The sequence below is a fragment of the Hemibagrus wyckioides genome, linkage group LG06 (genome assembly GCF_019097595.1).
Source record: "Hemibagrus wyckioides isolate EC202008001 linkage group LG06, SWU_Hwy_1.0, whole genome shotgun sequence".
Taxonomy (NCBI): domain Eukaryota; kingdom Metazoa; phylum Chordata; class Actinopteri; order Siluriformes; family Bagridae; genus Hemibagrus; species Hemibagrus wyckioides.
Genome location: NC_080715.1, coordinates 33,937,483 through 33,958,955, shown reverse-complemented (window position 1 = coordinate 33,958,955; position 21,473 = coordinate 33,937,483). Strand labels below are relative to the sequence as shown.

At 41.4% G+C, this 21,473-nt stretch overlaps 2 protein-coding genes across 6 annotated transcripts in view; one reads left to right on the top strand and one right to left on the bottom strand.

Annotated features, from left to right (window-relative positions):
- ift172 (intraflagellar transport 172) overlaps positions 1 to 13,892 on the bottom strand; it is a 32,347-nt gene extending 18,455 nt beyond the window's left edge. For 3 of the 4 annotated variants that reach the window (XM_058391155.1, XM_058391154.1, XM_058391156.1), the window contains exons 1-19: positions 13,708 to 13,892; positions 12,061 to 12,204; positions 11,851 to 11,963; positions 11,727 to 11,766; positions 11,084 to 11,149; positions 10,926 to 11,005; positions 10,756 to 10,843; positions 10,457 to 10,671; positions 10,200 to 10,323; positions 9,177 to 9,272; positions 8,821 to 8,982; positions 8,529 to 8,582; positions 8,270 to 8,373; positions 7,866 to 7,951; positions 6,862 to 6,974; positions 6,597 to 6,764; positions 5,200 to 5,336; positions 558 to 665; positions 45 to 129 (exon numbers count right to left, since the gene is read on the bottom strand). In XM_058391155.1, coding sequence (XP_058247138.1) covers positions 45 to 129; positions 558 to 665; positions 5,200 to 5,336; positions 6,597 to 6,764; positions 6,862 to 6,974; positions 7,866 to 7,951; positions 8,270 to 8,373; positions 8,529 to 8,582; positions 8,821 to 8,982; positions 9,177 to 9,272; positions 10,200 to 10,323; positions 10,457 to 10,671; positions 10,756 to 10,843; positions 10,926 to 11,005; positions 11,084 to 11,149; positions 11,727 to 11,766; positions 11,851 to 11,963; positions 12,061 to 12,204; positions 13,708 to 13,887 — 2,163 coding nt within the window. In that variant the 5' untranslated portion in view covers positions 13,888 to 13,892. Of the gene's footprint in view, positions 1 to 44; positions 130 to 557; positions 666 to 5,199; positions 5,337 to 6,596; positions 6,765 to 6,861; positions 6,975 to 7,865; positions 7,952 to 8,269; positions 8,374 to 8,528; positions 8,583 to 8,820; positions 8,983 to 9,176; positions 9,273 to 10,199; positions 10,324 to 10,456; positions 10,672 to 10,755; positions 10,844 to 10,925; positions 11,006 to 11,083; positions 11,150 to 11,726; positions 11,767 to 11,850; positions 11,964 to 12,060; positions 12,205 to 13,311; positions 13,350 to 13,707 lie in introns of all 4 variants that reach the window. The other variant, XM_058391157.1, reaches the window with a different exon arrangement.
- Positions 13,893 to 15,700: 1,808 nt separating this feature from the next.
- The window catches only part of cad (carbamoyl-phosphate synthetase 2, aspartate transcarbamylase, and dihydroorotase), a 30,071-nt gene continuing 24,298 nt past the window's right edge, over positions 15,701 to 21,473 (top strand). The window contains exons 1-6 of one of the 2 annotated variants that reach the window (XM_058391151.1): positions 15,701 to 16,120; positions 18,710 to 18,849; positions 18,934 to 19,063; positions 19,332 to 19,474; positions 19,587 to 19,728; positions 19,823 to 19,994. In XM_058391151.1, the coding sequence (XP_058247134.1) occupies positions 16,027 to 16,120; positions 18,710 to 18,849; positions 18,934 to 19,063; positions 19,332 to 19,474; positions 19,587 to 19,728; positions 19,823 to 19,994 (821 nt within the window). In that variant the 5' untranslated portion in view covers positions 15,701 to 16,026. Of the gene's footprint in view, positions 16,121 to 18,195; positions 18,541 to 18,709; positions 18,850 to 18,933; positions 19,064 to 19,331; positions 19,475 to 19,586; positions 19,729 to 19,822; positions 19,995 to 21,473 lie in introns of those variants that run through there. The other variant, XM_058391153.1, reaches the window with a different exon arrangement.

The following is a 21,473-nucleotide window of genomic DNA, read 5'->3' as shown; positions in this document are numbered from 1 at the left end:
TTACTATAAACAGAGACGCTCAGATCTGTAGCTTGTCTACATACGTATTCCTTTGAGATGCAGTCGACAAGCTGATTGGTCTTTTTCAGGAAGCGAGCCTTGGACACGTTCCCTAAAGCTGCAAAGCACCTGAAGAGTAACGGAGATGGAAAGCGTTTATAGGTGGAGCTGGACCATATGATTCACTAACGGCTTCTTTAATAACCATAAACATCTTTAATCACTTCACCTGTCAATAACAGTGCCACAAAATACCTATAGTTACTGAATATTAAATATGGTTAAGAGGTTAAGACTCTAGCCTGGTGCTTTGAGAGCAAATTAAAAAAAAAAAAAAAAGCTTTCAAAGCTTTAGATGTTAAAGAGCTGCAAGTTCTGTAAAGAAATAAAAAATGGCTGATTAGCAGAAATACTGAACTATGAATGAACTGAAACACAAAAGCTCTTTGCCTATCATTTCAGCTGGTTTTCCTTCAGCTTATTGTTAGAAAGTTAAACGTTAGTGTGACCTTCAGAAGGTGAAAGTAAGATGCAGTGTGCTTCTGTGCAAGACTGACCGCTCAGTGATGTGCAGCTGCTGTGCCTCCAGAGACAGCTTGCTCAGTGTCTTCCACATAGCTTCAGTCTCATCACACATTTCTAAGGTTTCTAGGAACGCTGTGGCTCTGTGAGCATGTGTACACACATCAACAACAACTCAGAACATTTTCAGCAGAGCACACACAATGACACCTGAACTTTAACCTCCAGATAAATCAGCTAGTTACAGCCAGGAAGTAAGGACAGGTTCCATGGCTCCAGGAAAATCTCTACACACAGAATATTATTGACACAACAACTTTAGGTTACTTGCATAACCCCGGTTCTCTGATAACAGGAGTGAGGTATCTCACTATGGGAATCCCCTCGGGTGGTGTGACCAATCCTGGAAGCACCAATTACACCACGTTTGTCGGTTGACAGACCAATCACGAAAGTGATGCAGGAGTCCCGCCTCCCTCATATATATCGCTGCCAATGGTCCCTGCCTCATTCTCAGCATATCTCTTCTCTGTGCTGCTGCAAGGAGGGAAGTGTGGTGAGATACCACACTCCTGTTATCAGAGAACCGGGGATATGTAAGTAACCTAAAGTTCTCTTTCAAACATTCGTTCAGTATCTCACTATGGGATATAGATAACTCTCACGTTGCAGATATGCTGTCCGAAGCATATCAACCAACTCATGCATGCATGATAAACACAAAGCCTCCCTTATTCCCAGAATGGAACGGAGACATATATGAAAAATCTCTCCTCTGCGAGTTTACTTTTCTTTTTTTTTTTACACACTTAGGACGGAATGAGCCAACGACGGCTCTGTAACATCCAGCCTATAAAATCAGACAAAAGTGTGTGGCGAAGCCCAGCTCGCCGCCGCACAGATGTCTTGAATTGAAACGCCCCTAAACAGTGCCCATGAGGTAGACATACCTCTGGTAGAATGAGCCCTCAGCCCTTCTGGAGGACTAAGGACATGCTATTATAGTCCAATATAATAGCTTCCACTACCCAGTGGGACAGGCGCTGAGGGGAGATAGGTTTACCCCTATGAGAATCAGCCCATGAGACAAATAACTGATTACTCCTTCTTAGTCCCCTCGTCCTGTCCACATAGTGACACAATGCACGGACAGGGCACAAACAATGAAGCCGCTCCTCTTCTGATGAGGAAAAAGGCGACGGATGAAAAGACAGTAAAACTACCTGTCTAGAGGCAAGAGCTGACACGCTCACCTTAGGCACAAAAGCTGGATTAGTCTTGAGAGTTACTCACGAGAAATCCATAGAAAACTGCATACAGGAGTTATGAACCGACAACGCATGCAGTTCACTAACCTGTTTTGCGGTCGAAAAAGCCAATAATAAAGCAATCTTTAGTGAAAGGAGCTTTAAATCAACATTATCAAAATGTGGTGATTCCGTGGAAACTGCACAAAATGTTTCAATGCTAGAAACACTGTTAACAGTTCCAGGAAGTTTACGTGTGCGTTCTGTAGCGAGACGGGCCAATTCCCTTTCGCTATTCTGTACCTCGCACACTGCACCCCAACCTGTGAGCGACGCATCCATGGATATTACTTTTATCAGAGAAATCGCCCCCAGCGAAGAACCTAACTTGAGAAAAGCATGATCTCTCCAGTGACGGAGAGCGCACATGCAGAGTGATGACTATCATTTTAGTGGCAAAATGGCGCTTTGGACATAAGCGCTGTGCCACTACCCAGTACTGAAACTCTCTCATTCACAACAGTCCCATTGGGATGACAGACACTGCTGAGGCCATCAGCCCTAGAAGACCTAAACACAGTATGAACTGGACTTTTTTCCCTTTCTGGAAAAGGGAAAGACATCCACAAATTGACCTGATCCGCTCCTCTGATAAAAACGCTTGATACAGGTCTGAGTTCAGACTGAGACCCAGGTAAATTATTTCTTGAGTGGGCACCTAGCAGCTTTTTGTCTCATTTATTTTGAAGCCTAAGCCCTTCAAATGAGACACAAGCAGATTCGTATCTATCTCCGCATGCCGCCGTGATGGAGCACAGATGAGGAAATTGTCCAAATAAGCTGACACTCTCAGACCCTCAGCGTTCTCAGCGGTGATAGAGCCGCTTCGACACATTTGGTGAACACTCTTGGGGCTAATGACAGCCCAAACGGAACTGTCAAAAATTCATAGGCTGTGCCCTGATAGGCAAACTTAAGAAATTTTCTGTGTGCCGGGTAGATACTTATGTGAAAGTAAGCGTCCTTCAAATCCACTGATGTAAACCAGTCTCCAGGACAAATAACATTATACAATGTTTTCACTTGTGAGCATTTTTAACTTGTACTTTCTGAGGTGTTTGTTGAGGTTCCGCAAATCCAGAATGGGACATTCCTTGGGAATGACAAAGTACCAGGAGTAAAAACCGTGTTGGCTGTCCTCCCACGGCACAACCCTGCTCTTTTACTCAATAAAGAGGTTATTTGTTCCTCTAAAATCTGAGCTGACTCCCCTTCTGCTGCTGACATTAACACACTGTTGAAGAGTGGAGGTTTTACAGCAAACTGCAGACGATAACCCCATTTAATTGTGGATAAAACCCAAGGGTGTACTGTGCATGCGCGCCAACTCTCCACGTGAGCAGTGAGCAGACCGCTGCAGCTCTTGTTCACTGATGACACAGCGGCACCATCTAGTGGTGGAGCTGGGATTTGCAACTCTGATTTGGGCGTTTTGGCTAATCCCATGCGGCGGCTGCAGCTCTGGACTGCTCCCCTAGATGAGTGCAGGTTGAGATCTGCAATGACACAGATTTCTTCCCAAAATGCTGAGTCAGGCGACCCAGCATCAATCTGCCGCCTCATCTCCTCCATGAGCCCAGCTTGATATGCTGTGAGTAATGAAGTGGCATTTAGGGCTCTGACAACCAAGGCAGGGGAGCGGTAAATTTTTAGAAAAAGAGAAGCAGACAGTCTCTCTGTCCGTCCTGGCAATGAAGGAGAGGAGGAGGATAGGGCTGCCCGCCGATTGGGGTGGACTTGTCACCAGTAATTCGACTGGGGGGGTTGGACAACAACAACATCCCCAACTCCTCCATATTTTGAACATCCAGCCTAGAGAAACCTTTAACAGACACTCTGTGTGAGAAGCGTTTGTCCCATAAATGCTGCATCTCTGCTACGCATGCTGGGACGGCTGGAATCAGCTGCTTGACTGGGGAAGTGTGCAATGGCAGCCTCTTCCCATCATATAAATCCCTCTCTGCGCCTTGGCCCTCTTGCTGAGAGGGCCAGTCGATAGAGAGTTTAGCAGCTGCTCTCCGACACATTTCAATGAGGTCCAGTTCCCCTGGCATGGAGGAGAGGGACGCATCCATGGCACTGCCAGGCCTAGAAGAAAGATTAGGAGGGAGGATAGCATCTTCTTCGTCTTCCTCTAAATCCTCCTCTAAAAGGCGAGCAATCGCCTCATCATCTTCCTCTTCCTCCTCTCTGTCATGCACCTAAGGGTCTGATTCACAAAGGGGAGGAAGTTCAGGAGAGATCTCATCCATCAACTCTCCCCAGCTCCGTGTCTGAGGAGCAACCTCAACCATCTCCGCGGGAGGCGCAGAAAAACTCAGGTCCCCTTTAGTCATGGCCGCGACTCTAAAACTCTAAACAGGAACAGAGAGCTGGAACAGGAACACTCGGGATTAGCGAGCACAGCCTGTGTGTGTCTGACTCCTTAACACGCTATGCACAGAGGGTGAGAGTCTTTAGAAGAGATCATAGACCCACACCCGCATGGTCGAGAGGGATCTTTCCTTTCACTGTGCTACCAGATGGGCTTGCGGTCGCCATAACAGAAATGCGAAAACCGGTGGATTAACGAGATCACCACAATGTGCCTCTCGATGTCAAGTCTTATAATAATTATTCCGTCACACCGCTTAACGCAAGGGAATAACTGAGAGAAAAAGGAGCTTGTGACTGCTCAAAAAGGAAAGTGAGAACCCGCCTTGACGCGTTGGTCCCCACTACAAAAATAGAAAAACAGCAGAAAGAAAAATATTCACTTTAACAGTGAATATTTCTCCAAAGAAGCAGCCACGTTCGGTGGCGTACCTAAAAATAACGGCTCGTCCTTAAACAGTTTAGCAGCCACCCCTTACGAGGATCTGCTGAGGATAGCTTCACTATAGGATCTTCACCGGGAAGAGAACGAGAATGAGGCAGAGACTGTTGGGAGCGATATATATGAGGGAGGCAGGACTCCTGCATCACTTTCGTGATTGGTCTTTCAACTGACAGACGTGGTGTAATTGGTGCTTCCAGGATTGGTCACGCCCGAGGCGATTCCCATAGTGAGATACCGAATGAATGTTTGAAAGAGAACCTCCAGTAGGTTTTGGAGACTAACACACATACACACACACACACACAAGCTTAGTTTCTGTTTAGTTCCTCTCTTCAAATTTAAAACAGTTCTGAAGACTTTCAGAAACTCTGAAGACTCCTTCCATAAAACTACAGAAAGCATCATTCCATTTATTATTCGTTAATTTGTTCATTAATTAGATTGTAGATTTTCTGGTATACAAGCGCCTGTCAATTAGACGTTATTATAGAAACAATAATGCAGAAAACTGAACCATATTAATGAATTAATTACATTGATAAATAACTGTACCTGTTAAAATCTCCGTCATCAATGGCAGTTCCGAACTCGATCAGTCCTTCATCCAGCGTGTAGGAGACTGTGTTCACTCCCTCCAACACCATCACCTCGGTCTTCCCGTTCGCCCGCTCCAAATCAACAACATCTCCCTGAAAAAATAAATAAATAAATAAAAAATATGGCTTTTTATTTATGGCTTTTTCCCCCCAAAATGCTAAAGCTGCTAAAGAAACTCAGCTGAACATAAGAGCATTAACTACCATTTTATATTCATGAGCCAACACACGACAATAATAACAACTGCAATCTGCTCAATGGAAGAAAACATCCTGAACTTCACCAAGCTGTGGTCTGTGCTCAAGGAGTGAAGGAAACTCCATGGAATTCTAGATTTCCTGAATATAAGGAGATCCTGACATGCCTGGTCTGCTCGAAGGCTTCATCAAATGAAAGTGCTCAGCCTGAACATCCAGTTGAAGCTCTCTGTATACAAGCTCAATCTTCACACCACCACAAGATATAAGGGAACATCCAAGCTTCCACTGTTGGGCCCCTTAACCCTCTCTGCTCCACGGACGCTGCATCATGGCTGACCCTGAGCTCTGACCATAATTTTCAAAGCTGAGATGTGCTATATTGGCAAAAGTTTTGGGACACCCCTCCAAATAATTGAATTCAGATGTTGTTTTTCAGGGGTTGGACTCAGGCCCTTAGTTCCAGTGAAAGGAACTCTTATTGCTTCAGCATACCAAGACATTTTGGACAACTTCATGCTTTGTGGGAACAGTTTGGGGATGACCCCTTCCTGTTCCAACATGACTGCACACCAGTACACAAAGCAAGGTCCATAAAGACATGGATGAGCGAGTTTAGTGTGGAGGAACTTGACTGGCCTGCAACCCCATAGAACACCTTTGGGATGAATTAGAGCAAAGAAATTGTTCAAAATGTCTTGGTATGCTTAAGCATTAAGAGTTCCTTTCACTGGAACTAAGGGGCCGAGCCCAACCCCTGAATTCAGTGATGTGGAGGGGTGTCCCAAAACTTTTGGCAAGATAGTGTATGCGAAGAAAGAACTTCACTGTGCTGTTATGTAGTTGTGACAAAAAGAAAGCCTTCTTCTTCTACCTTCTCAACGGACTTCACAGTCAACGATAAAATAACGACAGCTGAAATTCTCCTGGACCAGACAAGCCTCAAAATATCTGGCTTAAGCTTTTGAGTGAGAGCAGAATTAATGAGAAGGTCCAGGAAGCTTTTCTAAGTTCTTATAATTTCTAAGGACAAACTCATCTGATCACCTGCTTAAGCAAAAGGACTGAAAATCTGATTTAAATCCATCTCTTAGCTATTATTGTGAAATGACCTCTTGTGTAATGTGTGGAAAATTATCTCAGATTCCTGCTCACTTTCAGAGGGAGCATGTTGACCTTCTCTGGACTGTCGATATTGTACCAGACACACAGGTTGTTGTGGTTCTGAGCCACCACCACGTCGCTGCCTGGAACCCATTGCACGTACGAGCAGAAGCTCAGGATGGTCGTTTTCACTCTGCTCTCGATGTCAAACAGGTTCAGCTGAACAGAGACGGGACATCAGGACACAAACAGAGTCATGAGGTAAGCGCTAACTCGTATCACTATATTAATCTTTTTACTCGACTGCATTGTGTACCCGTAACTTCTTGTCCCGGAAGAGTAGCTTGCGCCCGGTCTCGTTTAGCTCCAGCCAGTCGATCTTCAAGTCATGATTAACGGTCCCAAGGTTATAACCCAGAGCCAGGTCCACTAAATGAGGGGGAGACACTCAAGAATTTTAGCATTGATTTAATTCATTATAATTGATTTTGGATTACGCAATACATTCTGTGCAAGGATGTCTTAAAATGATTCACTTTTTCCTTCTCCTCTTTGGCTCCTCCAAAGATGTCTGGACAAGAGTCGTGTTTACACTGTTATACACCGATCAGGTATAACATTCTGACCACATGCCTAATATTGTGTTGGTCCCCCATTTGCTCCCAAAACAGCCCTGACCCGTCCTGCACTGTGTATTCTGACCCCTTTCTATCAGAACCAGCATTAACTTCCTCAGCAATTTGAGCAACAGTAGCTCGTCTGTTGGATCGGCTCACATGGGCCAGCTTTCGCTCCCCATGTACATTAATGAGCCTTGACCACCCATGATCCTGTTGCCGGTTCACCACTGTTCCTTCCTTGGACCACTTTTGATAGATACTGACCACTGCAGACCAGGAACACCCCACAAGAGCTGCAGTTTTGGAGATGCTTTGATCCAGTGGTCTATCCACCATCACAATATGATCCTTGTCAAACTCGCACGAATCCTTACACTTGTCCATTTTTCCTGCTTCTAACATCAACTTTGAGGACAAAATGTTCACTTGCTGCCTAATATATCCCACCCACTAACAAGTACCATGATGAGGAGATCGTCATGTCTTATTCACTTCACCTCTCACTGCTCACAATGTTATGGCTGACTGGTGTATTGTTCAGTTATTCTCTCTGAGAGCTGCAGTGATGTGGAGGTGCTGAGTCTGTACTGAATGTACAGAAGGTCATCATTTTAAATGGCGTGGGATTTTAGTAATAAGAGCTGAAAATGCTGCATGGATTAAGCTGCGTCCTAAATGGCTGTGTCTTGTGGGGACTCACCTATGGCGATGGTTTTGAGGTCGATTAGGTAGGCTAACTTCTTGTTATCTTCCACTCCTCTCTGTTTTCTCTCATTCAGACGGACACTACACACACATACGCACACACAAACGATTCAGAATAGAAAAGGTCAAAATCTTTAATATCTGGACAATGCTGGAATGGCCAAATGATCATGTAAGATGTTGATGTTATTGATCCAAAAAGGTGATTTTAGACTAAGTGGTAGCTCAGTGGATAAAGCATTGGATTACTAATCAGAAGGTTATGAGTTCAAATCCCAGGACCTCCAATCTGGACCTCTGAGCAATGCCCTTGATTGCTTAGATGTATAAAAAGAAATTAAATTAATTAATTGTTTTTAGATTCCACAGTGCAGAATATCAACCCAAGCTCTTTTTCACCTGATAAGGTGTGGGTTCATGAATTCAGTGCGAACAGATCCTAAGAGGTCATTCTTGCCGTATTCCACCAAGGTCAGTTCTCCTGCGTTGAAGATCATGCACACCTGCTCCAAAACAAACCAGTGGGGTGTTTATTATTATGCTTTATACAACGGTTCTGCTACAGATGTTACAGTTTAACATGAAGAATCGCTTTTGCTGACTTTATTATATTTACATTTGTCAGAATTGTTTAAAAAAAAGAAAAAAGAAAACGTACAGTTTCGTTTTCGAAGAAGAACTTCTCATTTCCTCCAGAGCCCTGCCACATCACCTGCAAAGGGTTCATCAGACAGGGTTTACGTCCTCTTTCTCTCTCTCTCTCTCTCTCTCTCTCTCTCTCACACACATACAGACACATCATATAAGAACTGTAAATAAAGTCTCCTCCAAAAGTATTGGAATGACCTGCCATTGAACTACCAAGTCTCCAGGATCACAGACATTTATCCCGATATTATAAACTTAAATGTTAACAGAAGCATTTCTCCTCCTAAGAAACGTCATTGTACCTCGCTTAGTTTATTGGAGACCAGATCTCCCAGCAGAAGGGTGTCAGTTGTGTGGGCCACCAAGTAGCGATCCTTCCCCATGATTTTCACCTCATCAAACTCGTAGCCGTAATGAGACTTGAGCACCACTCGTGTGCCAGTGGAAAGGTTCTTCACGATCACCTGCACCACAGGAAATCAGGAAAAGAGGGAGAAAGAGGATCTGGCAACCTTCCACTGGGAACTGATAGTAGAATTGGTTAGAAGACTATAAAATAGCTGCAGAATTGGAACATTTGGGTTTTAATAAATTTGAGCTTGATTTCCAGAACAGCCCAGAATAACACTGCGCCACTTTAAGATAATAAACCTGTTACCTGGCTCAAGCCAACGTAAGTCATCTCGAATTTGTTCTTGTAGATGCTCCTGCGAAGGCAGCAGTCAAACTGCTCAACACCTCCACACAGAGTGCCCTAAAGGTCAGACATCAATCCATGAAGATTCACATGAGCATGCCGTTTTTTCCTCTACACTACATGGTTGATTCTTTCTTGATTCTCAGAAAGATAAACATGAGAGCTGTCGATTATGTGTCACTATTTTGTTTGGATTTAAGAAAAAACAGAAACAAAAGAAAAAAGTGGAGAAAATAATCACTTGGCAACATGAATGGTCTGTTCTCCGCAAAGAGAACTGGAGGAACAGCAAACAGCTATTTAGAGCAATTTTTCAAACTGGAGGTCTGCCTTTACATGCACATGAATGTATTATGGAGTTGTCCCGCCCTCTGCAGCTATAACAGCTTCATCTCTTCTGGGAAGGCTTTCCACGAGGTTTAGGAGTGTGTTTATGGGAATTTTTGAGAGGTCAGGCACTGATGTTGGACGAGAAGCTCTGGCTCACAGTCTCCACTCTAATTCATCCCAAAGGTGTTCTATGGGGTTGAGGTCAGGACTCAGTCAAGTTCCTCCGCACCAAACTCACTCATCCATGTCTTTATGGACCTTGCTTTGTGCACTGGTGTGCAGTCATGTTGGAACAGGAAGGGGTCATCCCCAAACTGTTCCCACAAAGAGCATGAAATTGATTAAATGATTTGGAGAGGTGTCCCAAAATATTTGGCAATATAGTGTACATTTTTTCTATTTTTAATACAAATGCGTGAACAAGGAATTTTGCTCTAGAACACATACTCTACATGTGATCCCAAAGAGAAATGAATGAAGTCTTGTGTGGAGAACCTATAAGCTGTTATGGTCACCAGTGTAGAGATAAAATAAATCACATAATAATAATAATAATAATAATAATAATAATAATAATAATAATAAAGATGGAATAAAAGATACAGTAAAAATCTTTAGGCTGGTTTTATTGACAAGCTTTTATGTGATACGTACCACACAGAGCCGTGAGCCATCTTTTTTCCAGGCCAGAGCTGTGATGGTATAGAGATTAGGAATTTCTTTAGGAGCAGCTTCATCCCAAGCACCTCTTCGAGGATTCCAGTTAAACACTCTCAATCTGAAGGAATAGAAATATGCAGAATGCTGGAATGCGTTGATATGCAGATGTACTGATACAGTGGAAGATTATAATATTATAATGCCAATGACAAAGCAAAATAGTGCCTCCATGTTTGGAGCACCACACTGACCTGTCGTAACTACCCAACACTACCGACTGGCCGCTGGGGCTTGACGCTGCCACCATGAACTCCTTCTCCGAGCGATCACGGCTGTAATCGAACGTTTGAAGCACGTGTCCTTCCTTCCCGTAGGCTACGATCTTCTTATCACACCCAGCTACGACAATGCTGTTGTTTCCCCAAGCCAGAGCATATGGGGGGCACGAATGGGTCAGCAACTTACCCTGAAAATAATTCTCACTGAATTCTGGAAACTGCTGTATTATTTAATTACTCTGTCCAGTCCGGTCCAGTCCAGTCTACAATACCTGAGAATCCCCTGAGCCTTCATCATCAAAGAAATAGCGCACAACTGTCCCATCTGCATGTCCTGACAGGATTCCTTTCCCAGAGACACTGACATGGAAAAGAAATTATAAAGCTAAAGGCTCATGTGTAGTGTTCACAGACTACGTTATGAATGGAGGCTTGAACTTACTTTGAGGCTAATGAGACGACGTAGGAATCTGTTCCATAGATACTGGACGATTTGTTGTTTTTCGTGTTGGCCACTCGAATCTGCATCAACATCAAACTCACTATTAATGAGAATGAATAAATAAAAAAAACGAAAGTAGCAGGTGAACCGTCACTTACCTTCCCCTCTGCAAGTCCAAACACTATAGAATTATCCGCTGGCCAGAGCAGACATGTTACAGCGCTCTGCATCATAAAAAAAGACGTCATGATCAGAGTTACAATCTATAATTTGGAATAAATAATCACTTGGCAACATGAATGGTCTGTTCACAACAAAGAGAACTGGAGGAACAGCAAACAGCTATTTAGGGCAAATTTTTCAGATGTGTGCTCTGTTATGTTAGAAATTGTGTATGTGTTTGTTCTGGGGAAGTCAGCAAACCCTTCATCTTAAAGAATCTGACTTACACCATGCTGCCAAAAGTTTTGGGATGTCCGCCTTTAAATGCACATGAATGTAATATGGAGTTGTCCCACCCTTTGCAGCTATAACAGCTTCAACTCTTCTGGGAAGGCTTTCCACAAGATTTAGGAGTGTGTTTATGGGAATTTTTGACCATTCCTTTTGTGAGGTCAGGCACTGATGTTGGACGAGAAGGCCTGGCTCACAGTCTCCGCTCTAATTCATTCCAAAGGTGTTCTATGGGGTTGAGGTCAGGACTCTGGGCAGGCCAGTCAAGTTCCTCCACACCAAACTGGCTTATCCATGTCTAGAGTGACTGTTACGATCTACGTACAATGAACATGAGAAGCTACTTACCGTCTGCACAAATTTGTTGCAAATCACTTTTTTATCTCCCCTGTCACAGAGAAAACAGAAGCTTGGATTAAACACAGAAGTCTTCCATCAACCTGAATCTGATCTCTCATCATTCTGAACTTACCACTCGTTTCCGATTTTGTACACAAACACAATATTGTCGGTTTGAGCAATGGCAATTTTGGTGGAGTCTGGAGAAAACGCCATAGCTTTGACCATGTAGTGTTTCTTCCCATACTGAAACGAAAGAATATTTCAAAAATAATCTATATTTGTTCCCTGGGGTGCACATACTTTTGACCAGTGGAGTATAGCTACACAATACTGGACTTACTTTCGGGTCTGCAGGCTTTGTAGAAAACTTGTCTCTTCTCTCTCCCTGTTCATCGTACAGCAAAACCACTCTATCCACAGTACACACTGCAAACTTTCCATTATTTGGAGCCCAGGCCATGCATGTAACCTTTGCAGCTCCATCCTGTGTAAAATAAATTAATCAATCAATCAATCAGATCAAATCAAATAATATATCAGTATGATAGAAGTATTAAAAGTCATAATTTCCAACCTCTCAAACTAGGAAAAAAACAAAAGAAAACACTTCCTTGGAATTCCATGTGATGTCATGTCAATATGGCTGCCCACAGAATGAACCATAAACACAACAGCGCTTCTTTACACACTCTCTCTACACACACACACACCTGATAGCTTTAAAGCTTACGGGAAAATATACATCACTCATCACAGTTTGCTAACTTAATATAATACAATATATTATACACAATATATTATATATTACATATAATGTAATATAATGTAATATTTATAAAATATATATAATGTAATATTTATAATATATATATATAATTTATTTAATGTATATATTTGGTATGTTGTTCTTTAAAACATTAATATTACCAATAAAAATTGTATTAGTTATATAGACCAAATGAGGGTTTTCCTTGCATTCATTTTTAAGAAGATATAATACCTTACTAGGTATAGCATCCGTTACAATGACATATTCTCTGGGTTTAACTGGGATTTTAAATTTGTCAAGAAACTCTGTGTATGATAATAAGCCTCCATCATTATTCATCAACCGACTAACCAAAACTATATTATTTTCAAACCATATCTTAAAAAAAAGGGATTTATGTTTATATAAAATGTCTTTGTTATACCAAATATAATATCTTCTAGGGGAAAAGTTATGTTTATAGGCCAATGTCCATGCCATGAGAGCTTGTTGAAATCTTGCAAGTTTTACTGGAATTTTGTCAATACAATAATTGCATTTTAACAAAAATTCAAGATCCCCAACTGACTTAAACAAAAGGTTTGGGAATGTGTTCCACATATTATCTTTCTTTTTTAAGTATCGTGTAATCACATTAATTTTAAATACATTGTTTAAGGGTATCATAATTTAATACCTCCAGGCCCCCATTATCCTTTGACCTACATAATGTCTCTTTTCTCAAATAATGTGATTTCCTTTTCCAAATAAAGTCAAAGAATAATTTATCCAACGTTTTAACTACTTTAAAAGGTATATCAAGTAATAAGCAAACAAACTGACCTGGATATTCCTTCTGCCTTAGACAAAAGGACCCTCCCCTGCAAAGATAAATCCCTTTGTAACCATTATATTAAATCTATTGTTAGTTTTCCTAACTATTGGATCGGGTCGTTCGTGTTAGTTTCATCCACCTAGATCGAAAATGACGTCATTTTCCAGCTCCGACTTCCCACTTCCGAGGTAAGTCGAACGCAGTGATGTGTTCGCGTGCAGCTGGCTTGTGCACAACAACACACATAATAATCGGCTGTATATAACAACTGTTTTAATAAAAGTGAGTTGTTTATATGAAGCAATCGAAGATACAGAAAGTTTCGCCATAATCCTCAGTTCGCTCTGTTTATAGCGACCCAGAAGCGCTACCGCTATTCAGATACTGTTTTAATCATTTTTTACCTGTGGAGGAAGCAACGTCTTCAAATGCTTCAGCTGCATAGTTTGTTGAAACGAGATGTCTCTAACACACAAATCTTTATTACACAAATAATAAACGTGTTTTATTCGCTCTGCGTAAAAAGAGTTTTCCTTAGGCGCAGAAGTAATGTCTTGGTTACCGTCGTCAAGGCGAAAAGTCATGACGTAATCACGCACAGGAACGCTTTTCCCTTCTTCTTCTACGTTTAATGGCGCGCCATGAACAATTGGAGCTTGCTACCGCCATCACCTGTATTGCATGGTGGTTGCGCATGTACTTTAAATGGAGTGATGTGTGTGTGTGTGTGTGTGTGCGTGCGTGCGTGCGTGCGCGCGCCCGCCCGCCCACTTTACTATCATCATTTACAATTATCTTCCATTTGCTTTTGGAGATATCTTCCTGTTTTTTCCCCTGCCATTTTCTTTTGTTTCTGCGCACAAAGATGCCACAAACAGACCAGCTGATCCTCCAGCACTACTTGACTGGTCCCATTATCTCTCAGGGGTTCAAGGAAGGCATGCGTCTTTTCTTCTATATTTCTACTCAGCTTCTCTATATAAATTGATATACAGTGCCACATCTAACCAATAAAACTTTCTTGTTATGTCCTAGGAATAGTTTTCCAGAAATCTGGTTTAACAAACTTTAATCAGTGAGTTGACGTGCCTCAGCTTGTTTTCGATTCCAGACGAGCTGGTTAGGGTTCAGTAGCAGTTTAAAAAGACGATAGTGTCAGAAAAGGCAAAGGCAAAGGAAATACACTATATCGCTAAAAACTTTTGGGACACCTCTCCAGCAAGTTTGGTGTGGAGGAACTCTTAATGCTTCAGCATAACAAGACATTTTGAACAATTTCATGCTCTTTGTGGGAACAGTTGGGATGACCCCTTCCTGTTCCAACATGACTGCACACCAGTGTACAATGCAAGGTCCATAAAGACATGGATGAGTGAGTTTGATGTGGAGGAACTTGACTGGCCTGCACAGAGTCCTGACCTCAACCCCATAGAACACCTTTGGGATGAATTAGAGCGGAGACTGTGAGCCAGGCCTTCTCGTCCAACATCAGTGCCTGACCTCACAAATGCGCTTCTAAAGGAGTGGTCAAAAATTCCCATAAACACACTCCTAAACCTTGAGGAAAGCCTTCCCAGAAGAGTTTAAGGGACAACTCCATATTACATTCATGGCCAGTCATGTTGGAACAGGAGTTATCCCCAAACTGTTCCCACAAAGTTGGGAGCATGAAATTGTTCAAAATGTCTTGGTATGAAGCTGAAGCATTAAGAGTACCTTTCACTGGAACTAAGGGGCTGAGATCAACCCCTGAAAAACAACACATAAACTCAATGATTTGGAGGGATGTCCAAAAACTTTTGCCTATATAGTATATTAACATCCTGCTAAATATCATGTGGTTCCTCCAGAACGCTGGTTAAACTGGTGAGGATTAAATAAACCAGTCAGATTAGTTTCTGCGTATAAATCTTTTTGGAATATCCCCCTGAACTTTAGTGTGTTCACAGCGGGGAGGAGTAACACCATTAAAACCCACCCACAGTTTTCCCGCTCTAACTCTACCAGTGGGCGGGGAAACATGTATTGCGTCATAAACTTCCTTGGCTGCAACAAGATGCATAAAACGATTTTATTTATTTATATATTTATTCACACTACCTTCCTGTCATTAATATATCTACATATACACGTTTTAATTCCTGCACTGAATATATATATATATATATATATATATATATATATATATATATATATATATATATATATATATGAAAAATCGTTTCGTTTTTCACAAGAATAACATCATGTGTAGATATTAATATGTAGATAGTTTATGGTGAGGAACCTGGTGTTTATCCTGTCACATCAATACAAAATAAACAAAACACCATTTCCTCGAGTTATACAAGTTGATCCAGTTCCGTCTTCCCTACGTCACATCGCCTACTAGCTCCGCCTCCTCGCTGTGGACTCTCTGCAGCGGGTCAGATTTCCATTAGCGTGTAGCCTTGTAGCTTTCAAGTAAAGCGGCGTGAACTTCCACCATTCATTGCGGTACCTAGTGTGTAGACGCGTCGCAACAAACCGGCAGGGCTTCTAAGGTTGAGTGTGAGAACACGTGTGTATGTGTGTGTAAGTGTAAGTAAGAAAGAAAAACACTCGTAGCCATTACTGCTCTGGGAGAGTGGCTTTCACGTGGCCCGACCTAGAAGAAGCATCATCTCATCTCCAAAAGATCTGAGGTTGAATCCGGTGATCTTTTTTAGCATTTGATCTCCAACATGTCGACCACGATGGCATCTCTGATCCTCGAGGACGGGAGCACGTTTAAAGGCCATCTTTTTGGTGCCAATATTTCAGTGTCTGGTGAAGTTGGTGAGTCATTGGTTTAGTTAACCTGTTAACCAAAAAAAGAAAAACTTCCGTTTATGGCTTGATCATAGAACGGATTTAGAAATATGTTTGAGCAGCACTAGTGCTATATTAAAATATGATATAATATAATATAATATATGATATGATATATGATATGGAAGTGTTCCACGTGTCATGCTCAGAACTTTCTCACCTGGATTATAGCCATGGTGTAGAACCTGATTGATCTCCTGCTTAGGGATCCACGTTATTGGATCACTCACTAGTTACCGAGCACACGTGAACTCCAGACTGAAATAAGACACACTGTATAGCTGTAGGACGTTCCTGCATAGAGCTGAGCTTAACAACTGACCTGGGCATCTTTCCAGACTGAGAATTTCAGCGTGTCCTTCACTAGATGTCACCTGCATGGAGAAAAAACATTCTTACTGTGTTAGAACTGTATAGTCATTTTAGAGATACAATTCAAAAGCTTTTAATACTTTAAGGAATTGAACTTTTCTTAAAATATTACGAGTCACATTTATGTTCTTCCTAGTCAGAATTTCAATTCTAGATATCTGTAGAGATCATCTATTCATCACCACATCCCCTTCCTCCAGTTCTAGCCTCTTTATCTACCTCAAAAGTCCAGATCTGAAACTAGAACCTGAAATTTCATGCTGCGAGAAGAACACAAGTACACGGTGATGTGCACAAGAGTTTCTGTGACTTGATTTCCTCCAGCGTTTCCTCCTCTCCATATCGTATTAGATAGAATGTCTGTATTTACATGTTCCTTTAGATTTGTTTTCTAGTTTGCGACTTGATGGCGTCCGTCATCAGAACTACATGAACATTTCTCAAAGCTATATTAATATATACAATTTTAAACAAAAATATTCTTACTACTAATAATTGCATCTTTATTAATCTAAAAAGAAAAAAAATAATGACTTTAAATTATGAATATATGTAAAGAAAATAGTTGTGAATAAAGTGCTAAGAATGCTTAATGTTTAGCTTTAGCTTTTATCTAAGTTAAGTTAGCTTGTCGTGACGACATCAAGTCAGGATCATTGACATCTCGTTATGTACATGTAGAGCAGATTATTATGTATGATCTTATCCTGAAGTGGGTTTAATATGACGTGGTAGCTGTAACAGCACAACTATCAGGGAGAGGCAGGAGGCATTAGGACAACTGGGACATCCAAACTGAGAAACTTTTCCATACTGTGAACCTGCTATAGCTTCACTTTTGAGAGATTTTGAAGAGAAGAGCTATTAAGCTAAAGCTTACCTAAACAAATGGGTTTTTGGACATATCTTAAGTCTCAGAAGGCTGTTTCATAACTGTGGGACTTTGTAAGAAAGCTCTCTGCCCCTTCTGTAGCCTTCACTCTTCTAGGTACTAATAAAGAGCAAACAAACATCAAAATAATCAGGAATTGTTGTTCTCCACAGAAATTTAGTCGCCTTCTGTATTCTGTATGTCGTGCTTCGGCCCGTTTCGGCCCCTTCCAGAACTTGGCTGAAATTGATGAACAGGCTCTTTTTATGGTTCTTAGTGACATTGCAGGAGCAGCACTATGCTACAGGGTTAGACACCGTGGCTGTCTTAGCAATAATGTTACAGAATGTGTCTTTAGCCATGTCCATGAGACTTGTTGTTTGGTGTTTCTGGAATTTCAGGAAATTGCTGCTGGATATTTTTGATGGATTCTAAAAAGGGATTGTGGTGTGAGCTCAGTGTCTGAAAGGTCATACATTTAAAAAAAAAAAAAAAAAAAAAAAAAAGTGTCCAGAATAGAGACCAGAGCTCTCTTTGTGTCCACTCTGTGTATTCCGAACACCTAAGTGTCATTTGCAGCTGGTTCTTTTCAGGTCCACAGTAACAGGGCTGAATAGAGTTCACCTGAAGATACAGTACCTGTATATCTGTGTGTAAGAAATGGTTTTTAGCCCAAATTTTTTCTTCTAAAAGCTTCTGATTCTGCTGATCTATAAAACCAGTAATCTGTAACCTTGTGTGAGCTCTTGATGAGCTAAGCTTTTGTAAAGTTTGCGGAAAAGCCAATCAAAGGTTCTGTTGCGGTCTGTTGATCTCAAACTTGATTTGCTGATTTCTTCGTTATCTTTTGTCTCGTTACAACACTGCAGTAGTAGTCAAAGGTCCAGTCAGAAATGGTGGAAGTAAGCAAGATTTTCTACACATGCACGACACGTGATGTTTGTGATTTTCAGAATAAAGCATGAGTGGAGTTTATCCTGGTCAGTGTTATGCAATCTCTTAAACAGAGAAATCCTTTGAATTGCGTCAGAGTTGCGTAGATTTGGGACTTTGGCTTTAGACTGACCGGATTCTGCTGCATGTTGGAACTGTATCCATGATATCCACTGCTGTTTTACTTAATGTTCCATACCTGAGATTTAAGGTGTGTCCCAAACCACACTTACACTTATACTCTATTTTGTGTAGTAGAAGTATTGAGTGTTTAGTTCACACTAAAAATTCCAAGAGATGATAATTAAGTGCCCAGATGATGCACTTATTCAACCAGAAAAGATTATTTATGTTGTTAAACAAGGTTTTCTTTTTCCCAGTTTTCCAGACAGGAATGGTGGGCTATCCGGAGGCTCTGACTGACCCCTCGTATAAATCTCAGATACTGACCTTAACCTACCCTCTGATTGGGAACTATGGTGTACCCAGTGACGCTGAGGGTGAATTTGGACTTAGCAAGGTAGCGCTCGTTTACACTCCATCGAATATCTTCTGATGTCGCTTCTGATGTGATGGTTGATGTTCCTCCCATGTGCAATTTTAGTGGTTTGAGTCTGCCAAGATTCATGCTGCTGCTCTTATAGTTGGGGAAGTTTCTCAGAATCCCAGCCACTGGAGCTCCAAGAAGTCTCTAGATGAGTGGCTGAAAGAGCACGGGATCCCTGGCTTACAGGGTAAGATGTTGGGGTGTGTTTAATTTCCTGTCCATCATATTTTCTATTTCCTGTATGTTTTTTTTTTTTGTTCGAAACGTGACTTAGTCTTTATCTTGGAGCTAAATTTTCATCAGTTTGTTTGATCGATCTGTTCATGCTCCTACATCAATCCATCCGCGGTGATGATTTGGTTCATCAATTAATTTCTATTAGTGTGATGTTTAACTTGGTGTTACACTTAAGTGCTGATTTTAAAAGCATTTTTTTTGTGTGGAAAAAAAAACAGGAGTTGACACTCGCGCATTGACCAAAAAGATCCGGGAAAAGGGAACCATGCTTGGGAAACTGGTGGTGGAAGGAACACAGGCAGACAGCATTCCATTCGACAATCCTGACACTCGGAACTTGGTGAAAGACGTGTCTCTGAAAGTAAGTTGTGGATGTATCTCTTATGAAAGTCATACGCTGTGTAGTTGAACTGGTACTTATCTATTTTTTGAGGCTTATTACAGAATCATATGTGTGTGTTCGGTTTCTGCAGGAACCCAGGGTTTTCAATCAGGAAGGCGGCGTCAGGATCCTGGTGGTGGACTGCGGCATTAAGTACAATCAGATACGCTGCTTGTGTGAGAGAGGTGCACAGGTCACCGTGGTGCCGTGGGATCACCCTCTGAATGCCGACGGTGAGCCATGGAATGAAGAGAAAGAAGAAAAAAAAAACTCTGCTTGCAAAGCTAGTATTCATATCATTTAGCTGAATTTCTGTTTTTCTTCCAGATTTCGACGGACTGTTTATTAGTAACGGACCCGGTGACCCCAGCTACTGCAAGGAGACGATAGAGAACCTGAAAAAGATCATCTGTGTGGAAAAACCCAAACCTGTCTTTGGAATTTGTTTGGGTCATCAGCTGCTGTCGTTGGTTATTGGTGCCAAGACATACAAAATGAAGTAAGTTCATATGGTTAGTTGTTACAGGGATTACAGTAATCCCCCTCTATATCACGATTCATATATCACAGATTTTTATTTGGAACATAACTAATTTTTTTGCGGATTTTCCTGGTATATCGCGGTATCCGCAAACCTTATAGTGAATTGTTTTTATGTTTAAATAAGGTAATTTATTAATAAAAATATAATTATTAATGACAAAATATGAACATTAATTAAAATAAAGTAAAATGTTAATAATAATATATAAAATACTGTACAGCGTAGTGTTGTTTAGGAAAGCATGGTGTGGGGATGCTGAAAATCAAAATACAGTACGGCTGGAGGAATGAGTCTAGCCAATCGGAATGCCCCATTCATTTGATCACGGTTGTGATTGGCTGCTGACTATGCGTGTAGTTGGAGAAAGGGAAGCAGAATTCTCCAGCATCCCAGTTCTTTGCGTGTCACTGTCCCGAGTGTTTGGTTTTGTTCAGGGTACGCTGAATTTTTACGGTTTTTCTGCAAGCCCTATTATGTCGCCCAAACGCTCTGCACCTTCTAAGGCTTCTGGCAAGGAACATGCATACATACAGTACTCACTATAAATGTGATATTTACCCAAAATCCATCTCGCTATATGCTTGCAAATGTTTTCTGAGTGTGTTTAAAGAGTGTGGGAGGGTCATTTACGGCTTAAACCAAAAAAAAAAAAAGCATTTTGGGGTGGCGTACGTGTATTGACTATTTTCGTTTATCGCGGGTGGTTTTGGAAAGTGACCCCCGCGATAAATGGGGGATTATTATTATTATTATTATTATTATTATTATTGGTTTTCTGCAATGAAACTGATCCTTCAGACCATATCATAAGGCTTAGAGACTTAGAAACTCAGAGGTTTGACTAGACTCCAGTGCACTACAATGACACCAAAACCTGGGCCAATCGGCCACACGGTGGCGCTACAGTGCCCAAAAAAAAATGGTGGACGAGATGTTTGACTCGTTCGTCACAGACTCAGGAGTCTTATGTTACTGGAATCCTTAGTTCAAACCTAACAAATTGCATCTCCAGTTTTATTTCTGCCATAAAACATTTTCCGCTAAAACGTTCATTGGGATTTTTATTTTGCGCCGAATTTTAAGACCAAATGTCATTCAAGATTCTATGATGGTCAACAAATATTGTATCTCAGCAAGACTTTGGCGTATTGACACCAAACTTGGTGGGTTTTATAATAACTGTGACCTGAGGGAACAAGAGCAGTTTCAGAAGAGCGCCGCCTACTGGTCATAAGATATGAGAAATTGGTGTTTGTGCATATAACCATTGTATAATATGTCCTAAAATCAGTCTTACAGATACAGAGTGAGATGATGCTCAGTTTTACTAAGTCGGCCATTTTGAAATGTGTTTTTTTTACTAAACGCATATTGTTAGGAATCTTGGTAATCACCGTTGTCTTGTTCTGTCTCCAGTTTAAGTGCGAACACGGA